Consider the following 13,102-nt stretch of genomic DNA (forward strand, 5'->3'; position numbering starts at 1 on the left):
TTCGGTAGAGGAGACTACAACTAGAGGAGAGGGTGTCGCTGTCTGAGATTAAAGCTCTGGTAGAGGAGACTACAACTAGAGGAGAGGGTGTCGCATTCTGAGATAAAGCTCGGTAGAGGAGACTACAACTAGAGGAGAGGGTGTCGCTGTCTGAGATTAAAGCTCTGGTAGAGGAGACTACAACTAGGGAGAGGGGTGTCGCTGTCTGAGATTAAAGCTCTGGTAGAGGAGACTACAACTAGAGGAGAGGGTGTCGCTGTCTGAGATTAAAGCTCTGGTAGAGGAGACTACAACTAGAGGAGAGGGTGTCGTGTCTGAGAGATAGCTCTGGTAGAGGAGACTTACAACTAGAGGAGAGGGTGTCGCTGTCTGAGATTAAAGCTCTGGTAGAGGAGACTACAACTAGAGGAGAGGGTGTCACTGTCTGAGAGGGGATCAAGCTGATTCTATACCATTTTACAAAGGAAGGATTGCTCATATGTTATTTTTTAGTCAGGTCAGTAAATAAATATAAATTACGGTCCCATTTTGATTTGCTTCTAACAGTACCGAGAATTAGAACAGGTCCTGGTAGAAATAGTTTTAGTTACTCAGCTCCGTGGTCCTGGAATTCTCTCCTGAACATTTTAAAATGTGATGATCTAGTTTCGTTGGTGGAGTTTAAACACTTGATCGATGTATATATACCATAGAAGAGTAATTGTTTTTAGGACAGCTGTTTTTAGTCAAGATGTTTGTGTTTTTAATGTAATATGTCATTGGTGTACTGTATGTGTGTCCATAGTTTTGTTTAATGTTGTGTTAGTGTAAGTTGTTTTGTCTGAAACGTTGTTCCCCCTGCTGCTATTGGACCAGGTATCTCTTGGAAAAGAGATGCTCTCTCAATGAGAAAAACCTGTATAAAGGTTAAATACATTTAAAAATTACATTGGTGGCGCAGTCCGAGTTGAAAAAGAGCTACTGTGTGAATACTGACATTTGGGTTGGATTGAATTGAGCCCCTAATCTTCATTTTCAAAGGTGATGATTGCGCTTTTCTTCCCAACACAATATCGCAATAAATGTGAGTCCACATTTCAAAGATTAGTTTAGTGCCCTATGGGGGACTGGAACTCACACCGCAAGTAGCAATATATGTCAGGAACTCTGCGCCTCACCACTGAGAGCCAACTGTCCAGAGCCTCACCACCGAGAGCCAACTGCCCAGAGCCTCACCACCGAGAGCCAACTGCCCAGAGCCTCACCACCGAGAGCCAACTGTCCAGAGCCTCACCACAGAGCCAACTGTCCAGAGCCTCACCACTGAGAGCCAACTGCCCAGAGCCTCATCACTGAGAGCCAACTGTCCAGAGCCTCACCACTGAGAGCCAACTGCCCAGAGCCTCACCACTGAGAGCCAACTGCCCAGAGCCTATTAACTGAGCGTACCAGTGGACTTCTAGTATGTATGCATGAATGAGAAAGTGTTTGAATCGGGTACAAATACCTTTACCCAAGCCCACAATTAATATTTATAGTTGGACGAAGGCTGAAATTTGGTTTGAGACTTACCCTTTAAGTATTGTATTGTGTTCTTGTATTATATTATATTGTGTTCTTGTATTGTATTGTATTTTATTCTTGTATTATATTGTGTTGTTGTATTATATTGTATTGTGTTCTTGTATTATATTGTATTGTATTGTGTTCTTGTATTATATTATATTGTATTGTGGTGTTGTATTATATTGTATTGTATTGTGTTCTTGTATTGTATTATATTGTATTGTGTTGTTGTATTATATTATATTGTATTGTATTCTTGTATTATATTGTATTGTGTTGTGGAAACACTGACAACTTCCTGCTGACCTCTTGCCAGGTCCCCCTCGAAAAAAAAAAGAAGAGGTTTCTAAACTCAAGGGTCTTTTTCCTGGTTAAATAAATGAAATAATGACTGAAGGGCAAACAATTAGCAGCATGTCTACTTTCTCAGTGCAGGACTAGCTCGACTGAACTGGAGTTCCAAATGTCTCACTATTACCTATGTAGTGCACTTCCCTATGGGCCCTGGTCAAAAGTAGTGCACTACCAGCCCTATGGGGCCTGGTCAAAAGTAGTGCACTACCAGCCCTATGGGCCCTGGTTAAAAGTAGTGCACTACATAGGGAATAGGGTGCCATTTGGGATGCAAACAAAGTGCAGGAAGTCATCTCTGTGGGGGTCAGAGGTTTGAGGTCAGAGGTTATACTTACTGTCCAGGCACACGAGCACTGTGTCCCTCTCCAGCTGGGTCACATGGATGGCATCCACTGCTTGACCAGCTAAGGGAAGACACAGAAAATAATGGTTACCATAAAGATATCCCTACTGGAATCCAGGAATAGAGCAACATAGTAGGATGTGTTTCAATGTGTACATACAGTATGAATCCAGGGTTGTGTTCAACTGTTTTAAAATGACATGCTTTGCAACAGAAAATGAAAATGAGCATTTTCAGGTAGTCTAGATAGTCCCTCCAAGTTTCCGTTTTCTTCCGTCTGGTGCCTATTGATCCCATCTCAGTGAACCAGGAGGAGCCAGAGTTGAGGACGTTAGTCTCGGTGTAGATCTAGCTAGCTTCGTAGCGTACCACTCAGGAGACGCCAGAGTTGAGGACGATAGTCTCTGAGTAGATCTAGCTAGCTTCGTAGCATACCACTCAGGAGGCGCCAGAGTTGAGGACGATAGTCTCTGAGTAGATCTAGCTAGCTTCGTAGCATACCACTCAGGAGGCGCCAGAGTTGAGGACGATGTCTCTGAGTAGATCTAGCTAGCTTCGTAGCATACCACTCAGAGAGTCGCCAGCAGTGTAGGAGGACGATAGTGCTCTGAGTAGTAATCTAGCTAGCTTCGTAGCGTACCACTCAGGCAGAGAGCCAGAGTTCGAGGACGATAGTCTCTGTGTAGTGTGCGTTTGTTCCTTACGTGTCCCATCTCAGTGAACCAGGAAGAGCAGGAGTTGAGGTTGATGGTCTCAAAGCGGACACCTGGCCTGGCTCCGTGGCCTGGCTGACCGCTATACACACCATGGGGTATTCCTGCTCTGGAACACCAACATCTCAAACACCTTCAGAGGGCTGGGCAGGGGAAGTCAAAGTGCTGAGGGACAAAAGAGAGAGAGAGGGGGATGAGGGTCCCTGGAAGTAATACTAAGGTGGTAAAGTGGGTTTAATACCACAGTATGCCAGTCAGTTTTGTAAACTAAAAAATATGGATGTATAGCAATTTTCTAGGCAGAGAAGTCAAATTTTCCTGCTCCATTCTCCTTCTCCATTAGCCTGCGTCCTGAGCATGGAAGTTAGCTGAATGGAACATAGCGTATGTGTTTGGTTCTAAAGGAGTCCTGAATGGAACATAGCGTATTGTTGTTCTAAAGGAGTCCTGAATGGACATAGCGTATGTGTTTGGTTCTAAGGAGTCCTGAATGGACATAGGTATGTGTTTGGTTCTAAGGAGTCCTGAATGGAACATAGCGTAGTCTTTGGTTCAAGGAGTCCTGAATGGAACATAGCTATGTGTTTGGTTCTAAGGAGTCCTGAATGGAACATAGCGTATGTGTTTGGTTCTAAGGAGTCCTGAATGGAACATAGGTATGTGTTTGGTTCTAAGGAATCCTGAATGGAACATAGCGTATGTGTTTGGTTCTAAGGAATCCTTCTACAATATGATTTATGACCGCATGAAACCAAGCTTCTGTTCACAGAGTACAACCTACTGTAGACATCTGGATAACTAGTTGTAACTCTGCTTTGTGGAAAATTACTTTTTCAGGGGAACAAATAGTTCCTTTGGAGGTGACTACAACTATTTGAATAACAAATCCCAAAACATTAATATTAAAAAAAAATATATATTTGCATACAGATCTGAGGGTCCAGATCAAAACTCCAAACCTACAACCAATTTTGACCAAAATTAACCAGAGAGATTACTGCTTCCTGTTGTATTCCCAAGCTATACGGAGGGTGCTCTAGCCAACAAAAGCAGAGACCTGGGACACCGTTCCAACCTGGAAACTGAGCCAGATACAAATTCAATTAGCACTAAGGTGTGAAGTAAAAGGCCTTGGGCCCAACAAGTTCGAGGTCTTTGAAGTGTCCTCTGAAGTCCCCTCCTGCTGTTCAGAGACCATTCACTGGCATTTTCTACAAGAAATCTGACTCCAGAAATAAAACTGGGTGTGACACCGCTGCACTGCTCTTGGGATTCCCTGGCTATCTTTCATCGTCCTGATCTGGTTGTCTCCCCCTGCTGGTTACAGGTAACCCCCACCACACTCCCCCTCTCTCCCTGTCTGTCTCCCCCTGTCTGGTGCAGGTACCCCACCACACTCCCCCCTCTCTGTCTCCCCCTGTCTGGTGCAAGGTAACCCACCACATCCCCCTCTCTCCCTGGCCTGTCTCCCCGTCTGGTGCAGGACCCCCACCACACTCCCCCCTCTCTCCCTGGCCTGTCTCCCCCTGTCTGGTGCAGGTACCCCCACCACACTCCCCCCTCTCTGTTCACTGTCTGCCCTGGCCTGTCTCCCCCTGTCTGGTGCAGGTACCCCCACCACACTCCCCCTCTCTCCCGGTCTGTCTCCCCTGTCCGGTGCAGGTACCTCCACCACACTCCCCCCTCTCTCCTGGTCTGTCATCCCCCTGTCCGGTGCAGGTACCTCCACCACACTCCCCCCCTCTCCCTGGCCTGTCTCCCCTGTCTGGTACAGGTAACCCCACCACACTCCCCCCTCTCTCCCTGGCCCTGTCTCCCCCTGTCTGGTGCAGGTACCCCACCACCACTCCCCTCTCTGTCTCCCCTGTCTGGTGCAGGTAACCCCACCACACTCCCCCTCTCTCCTGGCCTGTCTCCCCCTGTCTGGTCAGGTAACCCCACCACACTCCCCCTCTCTCCCTGGCCTGTCTCCCCCTGTCTGGTGCAGGTACCCCCACCACACTCCCCCTCTCTGTTCACTGTCTGCCCTGGCCTGTCTCCCCCTGTCTGGTGCAGGTACCCCCACCACACTCCCCCTCTCTCCTGGTCTGTCCCCCTGTCCGGTGCAGGTACCGTCCACCACACTCCCCTCTCTCCCTGGCCTGTCTCCCCCTGTCTGGTACAGGTAAACCCACCACACTCCCCCTCTTCTCCCTGCCTGTCTCCCCTGTCTGGTGCAGGTACCCCCACCACACTCCCCCTCTCTCCCTGGCCTGTCTCCCCCTGTCTGGTACAGGTACCCCCCACCACACTCCCCCCTCTCTCCCGACCTTTCGCTCTCTCCAGCAACACACACACGGTTGGGGCTAGTGACTCTGAACTTACAATGGCTGGCCCAAGTCGCTATATATATATAATTTTGTTGTTGTGCATTTTGCTATTTGCCTCATAACTCTGCATGCTTTGTTGACTACAAACTTTCTTTACCCAACCTGGGACAGAGTATGTTGCTCCCACACTTGGGACTCTGACTCTCTATTGGTTACACAGACTCTTGGGCTCCCATCCTGTTCTAACCACCTCTCGCTGGCTTTATATTCATGTTACCTGATGAAATTGCTGTACAATATGATTTGTTGTCATCTGATGCACATTCAGATGTCATAAATCAGCACTGCAGAGCTTTCCCTGTCCTCTGCCGTGCCCTGATTGTATTACTGTTGTTGATATCTGGAAATGTCCATGTACACCCTGGCCCATCTACTGTTGCTAGCCCCAATTCTGACTTGTGCTCTGATATCTGCTTCACTGATTTCTGCTCTCGTAAAAGCCTGGGTTTCCTTGCACGTCAACACTAGAAGCTTATTACCTAAAATGGATCAATTGAAAGTGTAGATTCACAGCTCCAATCCAGATGTGTTGGTCAGTACTGAGACGTGGTTAAGAAAGAGTGGAGGAACACCTTCAGTGCTCGGTTGTCTCCACCAAGTCTGTCCCCAAACAATTTGATTTGCTGGTTATAAGCATTAAACTTTCAAATAGCTCTTTGTTGAYTGTTGCTGGGTGYTATCGTCCTCCATCAGCACCGGCCTGTACCCTACCTGCCCTAAGCTYYCTCCTGGCCCCTTACACTRAGTCTGAATTTGTCCTGCTAGGTGACCTAAACTGGGACRTGCTTAAAMCACCTGACCAAGTCCTAAAGCAATGGGACTCTCTAAATCTTTCTCAGAGTATCACCAATCCCACAAGGTATGACTCCAAACACCCAGAAAAGGCTACTCTCCTTGATGTTATCCTCACAAATAATCCTGATAGGTATCAGTCTGGTGTTTTCTGTAATGGCCTTAGTGATCACTGTTTTACAGCCTGTGTTTGTAATGGCTGCTCAGTGAAAYGACAGGTCCTGATTTGTCATAGACGCTTGCTAAAAAACTTTTATGAGCAAGCCTTCCTTYRTRAAYTGGTATAGAATCAGCTTGATCCCCTCTGTCGAAACCGCTTGGACCTTCTTTTTTTGTATTTTCAGTGGTATTGTTAACTTCTCTAGGATAGGGGGCAGCATTGCCCAAATTAAACTTCCTCCTACTCAGGCCCAGAAGCTAAGACATGCATATTATTAGTAGATTTGGATAGAAAACACTCTGAAGTTTCTAAAACTGTTTGAATCATGTCTGTGACTATAACAGAACTTATTTGGYAGGCGAAACCCCGAGGACAAACCATTCAGAATTGTTTGAGKTTTTTTTGARGTCACTCTCTTTTCAATGGGTTTTCATTGGGAATMCAGATTTCTAATCGACTTTCTTGCAGTTCCTATCGCTTCCMCTGGATGTCAACAGTCTTTAGAAATTGTTTGAGGTTTTTCCTTTGAGAAATTAAGTAACACTGTTCAGAACGAGGCTAGAGGGATGTGTACTCTTTGTTAGAGGCTCGCTACACTTTGTTTTCCTCCGGTATAAAACACAGTATATCCCGTCTTAAATTGTATCGATTATTTACGTAAAAAAATACCTAAAGTTGTATTAGGAAGTAGTTTGAAATGTTTGGACAAAGCTAACAGGTAACTTTTGTAGTCATGTTGCGGGAGTTGGAAACTGTGTTTTTCTGGATCAAACGCGCCAAATAAATGGACATTTTGGATATATAGACGGAATTAATCGAACAAAAGGACCATTTGTGATGTTTATGGGACATATTGGAGTGCCAACAGAAGAAGCTCGTCAAAGGTAAGGCATGAATTATATCTTTATTTCTGCGTTTTGTGTCGCGCCGGGAGGCTTGAAATATGATGGTCTGTGTTTGTKTGCTTGGTTGCTATCCTCAGATATTAGCATCGTTTGCTTTCCCCGTAAAGCATTTCTGAAATCTGACACGTTGGCTGGATTCACAACAAGTGTAGCTTTAATTTGGTATATTGCATGTGTGATTTCATGAAAGTTACATTTTTATAGTAATTTATTTGAATTTGGCGCTCTGCATTTTCACTGGATGCTAGCGTCCCACATATCCCAGAGAGGTTAACAAACACRCCCCCATAAAGAAAATAAGAATTAAAAACAGGTTCAGCCCCTGGTTCGACCRTGATCTTGCCGAGTTACTCCACATAAAGAATTGCATTTGGCGAAAGGCTCGGCACACGCATACTCAAGCGGACTGGCTATCGTTCAGGCAAATGAGAAATACGTGCACTCAGGCTATCCGGAAGGCCAAAGTTAGTTACTTTAAGGAACAGTTCTCTCTCTGTGGGTCTAACCCCAAGAAGTTCTGGAAAACGGTTAAAGACCTGGAGAATAAACCCCCCTCATCACAGCTGCTTATGTCCCTTAATGTTGATGTGGTTGTTACTGACACACAGGAGAGGCTTCGGGACAAGTCTGAATGTCCTTGAGTGGCCCAGCCAGAGCCCGGACTTGAACCCGATCGAACATCTCTGGAGAGACTTGAAAATAGCTGTGCAGCGACGCTCCCCATCCAACCTGACAGAGCTTGAGAGGATYTGCAGAGAAGAATGGGAGAAACTCCCCAAATACAGGTGTGCCAAGCKTGTAACGTCAAACCCAAGAAGACTTGAGGGCGTAATCGCTGCCAAAGGTACTTCAACAAAGTACTAAGTAAAGGGTCTGAATACTTATGTGAAATCAGTTTATTTTTAATACATTTGCAAAAATGTCTAAAAGCCTGTTTTTGCTTTGTCATTATGGAGTATAGTGTAGATTGATAAGGAAAAAAACAAAATGTAGAAAAGGTCAAAGGGTCTGAATACTTTCCGAATGCACTGTATTTAGAAGAAATTAATTAAAGGTTGTAGTTTGTTTCTTCATCAAATATTTGTCAGTCATCATATTATTTGGTTTTCTGAGAGGTATTCAAAATATTTGAAAGTATTATTTGGTTTTCTGAGACCTGTATTTGAAAATCAAAGAAAAAAGGTTACCTTTTACAATGCCCTCCACTAATATTGGCAACCTTGGTAAATATTAGCAAAAAGGGCTGTGCAAAAAATGTCTTTGCTGTTGGTCTTTCATTGAAAATATTCACAAAAATCCAACCTATAATGGAAGTAAAATTAGTGAAAAAAAATGGAAATAAATATTTTTCTCCGAAACGTGTGCCACAATTATTGGCACCCCTAGAAATTCTGATTAGTAAAACCAAACTTTAGTATATTCCCATTCATATGTTACGTTTAAGTTCACCTGAGTGATTAGGAACACTTAAGTGGTAAGCCATGACTTCCTGTTTCACTGGGGCATAAAAATGAGGTGACACACAGGCCAAGTTCCCATAGTCATCCATCACTATGGGAAAGACCCGAGAATACAGTAATAATGTGCAACAAAAGGTTGTTGAGCTGCAAAAATCAGGAAATGGCTAAAACAAATAGCTCAACGGTGGAAAATGCACATTTCCACTATCAGGGCAATAATTAAGATGTTTAAAGCAACAAGAGATGTTGACAATCAGCCTGGAAGAGGATGTGTGTCTATATTTCCCCCTGGCACAGTGAGGAGGATGGTTCGATGGCCAAAAACATCTCCAAAGATCACAGCTGGAGAATTGCAGACGTTAGGGTTGGCTCAGAAGGGTTGGGAGGGTTGCCATTAAAAAGCCTTTGCTGTCAACAAACTCAAGCGCCTACAGTTTGCCAAACGTTACTGGAACTTTCAATGGGACCGGGTTCTATGGTCACATGGTGGATCTGTGATGTTGTGGGTCTGTTTTTCTTCCAAAGGCCCTGGACAACTTGTTAGGATACATGGTATCATGGACTCCAAGTAACAGCAGATATTAAATCAAAACCTGACCGCCTCTGCTAGGAAGCTTAAACTGGGCCGTGGTTGGATCTTCCAGCAGGACAATGATCCAAAGCACACCTCAAAATCAACACGAAAATGGTTCACTGACCACAGAATCAAGGTTTTGCTATGGCCATCCCAGTCCCATGACCTAAACCACATAGAAAACCTGTGGGATGAGCTGAAGAGGAGTCCACAAGCGTGGACCTCGGAATCTAAAGCATCTGGAGAGATTCCGTATGGAGGAATGGTCTCAGATCCCTTGCCATGTGTTCTCCAACCTCATTACGCATTACAGGTGAAGACTCAGAGCTGTTATCTTGGCAAAGGGAGGTTGCACAAAGTATTGCTTCTACACCTGCATTGCTTGCTGTTTGGGGTTATAGGCTGAGTTTCTATACAGCACTTTGAGATATCAGCTGATGTAAGAAGGGCTTTATAAATAAATGTGATTTGAATTTGATATTGAATGAAAGGGTGCCAATAATTGTGCCACACATTTGAGAAAAATACCTGTTTTATGATAATACATTTTCTTCTTTTCAATTATTTTACTTCAATTAAAAGGTTACATTTTTTTGAATATTTTAAATGAAAAACCAAGTAGATAAACATTAAAGGATGCCAATATTAGTGGAGGGTACTGTAGTTTTAACTAAACTATATTCGACTACCTTGAGAATTTGAAAACTATTTTCTGCCCAGGTCTGATTTACTGGAACCTTTTCCACCTGGTGGGACCATTTCACTACAGGTGGGACCATTTAACTACAGGTGGGACCATTTCACTACAGGTGGGACCATTTAACTACAAGTGGGACCATTTCACTACAAGTGGGACCATTTCACTACAAGTGGGACCCATGTTTCACTTACAAGTGGGACCATTTACCTACAGGGGGGACCATTTAACTACAGGCGTGGGACCCATTTAACTACAGCGATGGACCATTAACTGACAGTGGGACCATTTCACTACAGGCGGGACCATTTCCCCACTACAGCGGGACGCATCTTCACTACAGGCGGACCATTTCACTACAGGTGGACCATTAATCAGCGGACATCAGGTGGGACCATTTCAGCTACCAGTGGACGATCCATTACAGTGCTACCACGGGACATTAACTAGGTGGGGTCAGACTAGATGAGGGACTTGGGAACCCCCCACCTTGATGAGCATGAACCTCTGCATAGGCTCGTACCACTGTAGCAGGACTATCCCAGACTGCAGCGCTCAACACAGGTACTTATGGCCCGTATAGGGGTTCCTCACTGTGAGAGGGGAGAGAGATTTGTGATTACTGTAAATAATGCATGCACTCAATACACTGTAAGTTACTTTAAATCACAGTGTCTGCGAAGTGGCATATATATACCGAGTAGACAAAACATTAAGAACACCTGCTCTTTCCATGACATAGACTGACYAGGTGAATCCAGGTGAAAGCTATGATCCCTTATTGATGTCACCTGTTAAATCCACTTCAATCGGTGTAGATGAAGGGGAGGAGGCAGGTTAAAGAAGGATTTTTAAGCCTTGAGACAATTGAGACATGGATTGTGTTTGTGTGCCATTCAGAGACAAGACAAAATATTGAAGTGCCTTTGAACAAACAGGGCATAGTAGGAGCCAGGCGCGCCGGTTTGTGTCAAGAACTGCAACGCTGCTGGGTTTTTATCACACTCAATAGTTCCTCATGTGCATCAAGAACAGTCCACTACCCAAAGGACATCCAGCCAACTTGACACAACTGTGAGAAGCGTTGGAGTCAACATGGGCCAGCATCCCTGTGGAACGCTTTCGACACCTTGTAGAGTCCACGCCCTGATGAATTGAGGCTGTTCGGGACGCAACTCAATATTAGGAAGGTGTTCTTAATGTTTTGTACACTCAGTGTGTACAGTGGCAAGAAAAAAAGTATGTGAACCCTTTGGAATTACCTGAATTTCTGCATAAATTGGTCTTAAAATTTGATCTGATCTTCTTAGTCACAACAATAGACAAACACAGTGTGCTTAAACTAATAACACACTAATTATTGTACTTTTCTTGTCTATATTGAATACATCATTTAAACATTCACACTGCAGGGTTAGAAAAAGTATGTGAACCCCTAGGCTAATGACTTCTCCAAAAGCTAATTGGAGTCAGGAGTCAGCTAACCTGGAGTCCAATCAATGAGACGAGATTGGAGATGTTGGTTAGAGCTGCCTTGCCCTATAAAAAAACACTCACAAAAGTTTGGTATTCACAAGAAGCATKGCCTRATGTGAACCATGCCTYGAACAAAAGAGATCTCAGAAGACCTAAGATGAAGAATTGTTGACTTGCATAAAGCTGGAAAGGGTTACAAAAGTATCTCTAAAATCCACTGTAAGACAAATGGTCTATAAATGGAGAAAGTTCAGCACTGTTGCTACTATCCCTAGGAGTGGCCGTCCTGCAAAGATGACTGCAACAGCACAGCGCAGAATGCTCAATGAGGTTAAGAAGAATCCTAGAGTGTCAGCTAAAGAAAACCACAAAGAGAGAGATAGGTACCACGTTTCATCTGTACAAACAATAGTACGGAAGTATAACACCATGGGACCACGCAGCCGTCATACCGCTCAGGAAGGAGACGCGTTCTGTCTCCTGGAGATGAACGTACTTTTGTGGCGAAAAGTGCAAATCAATCGCAGAAAACAACAAAAGGACATTGTGAAGATGCTGGAGGAAACAGGTACAAAAGTATCTATATCCACAGTAAAACGAGTCCTATATCGAATAACCTGAAAGGCCGCTCAGCAAGGAAGAAGCCACTGCTTCCAAAACCGCCATAAAAAAGCAGACTACGGTTGCAACTGCACATGGGGACAAAGTTGTACTTTTCTGTTCTGATGAAACAAAAATAGAACTGTTTGGCCATAATGACCATCGTTCTGTTTGGAGGAAAAAGGGGGAGGCTTGCAAGCCGAAGAACACCATCCAACGTGAAGCACGGGGTGGCAGCATCATGTTGTGGGGTGCTTTGCTGCAGGAGGGACTGGTGCACTTCACAAAATGATGGCATCATGAAGGAGGAAAATTATGTGGATAATTGAAGCAAACATCTCAAGACATCAGTCAGGAAGTTAAAGCTTGGTCACAAATGGGTCTTCCAAATGGACAATGACCCAAGCATACTTCCAAAGTTGTGGCAAAATGGCTTCAGGACAACAAAGTCAAGGTATTGGAGTGGCCATCACAAAGCCCTGATTCAATTCTATATAGTAAATTTGTGGGGCAGAACTAAAAAAGTGTGTGCGATCAAGGAGGCCTACAAACATGACTCAGTTACACCATCTCTGTCAGGAGGAATGGTCAAAATTCACCCAACATATTGTGGAAGCATTTGACCCAAGTTAAACAATTTAAGGCAATGCTACCAAATACTAATTGAGTGAATTGTAAACTTCTGATCCACTGGGAATGTGATGAAAGAAATAAAAGCTGAAATAAATCATTCTCTCTACTATTATTCAATACATTTCATATTCTTAAATATAAGTGGTGATCCTAACTGACCTAAGACATTTTTACTCGGATTAAATGTCAGGAATTGTGAAAATCTGAGTTTAAATGTAGTTGGCTAAGGTGTATGTAAACTCCCGACTTCAACTGTTGCGTTCCTTCCAAACAACACAACTTTAGTTTCATCTGTCCACAGAATATTTTGCCAGTTTCGCTGTGGAACATCCAGGTGCACTTTTGCAAACTTCAGACTGCAGAATGTTTTTTTGGACAGCAGTTCTTCCGTGGTGTCCTCCATGAACACCATTCTTGTTTAGTGTTTTACGTATCGTAGACTCGTCACAGCGATGTTAGCATGTTCCAGAGATTTCTGTAG

The 13,102-nt window shown here is 44.1% G+C and overlaps 1 protein-coding gene across 1 annotated transcript in view; it reads right to left on the reverse strand.

Annotated features, from left to right (window-relative positions):
* The window catches only part of map4k5 (mitogen-activated protein kinase kinase kinase kinase 5), a gene marked incomplete at its 5' end in the record, with an annotated part of 53,924 nt that overhangs the window by 4,752 nt on the left and 36,070 nt on the right, over positions 1-13,102 (reverse strand). Inside the window, 6 exon segments of the mRNA XM_024141835.1 lie at positions 2,235-2,291; positions 2,934-3,008; positions 3,011-3,073; positions 3,076-3,105; positions 3,108-3,120; positions 10,402-10,505. Of these exon segments, the coding sequence (XP_023997603.1) occupies positions 2,235-2,291; positions 2,934-3,008; positions 3,011-3,073; positions 3,076-3,105; positions 3,108-3,120; positions 10,402-10,505 (342 nt within the window).

Source organism: Salvelinus sp. IW2-2015, unplaced genomic scaffold, assembly GCF_002910315.2.
Source record: "Salvelinus sp. IW2-2015 unplaced genomic scaffold, ASM291031v2 Un_scaffold2774, whole genome shotgun sequence".
NCBI classification, from domain to species: Eukaryota; Metazoa; Chordata; class Actinopteri; order Salmoniformes; family Salmonidae; genus Salvelinus; species Salvelinus sp. IW2-2015.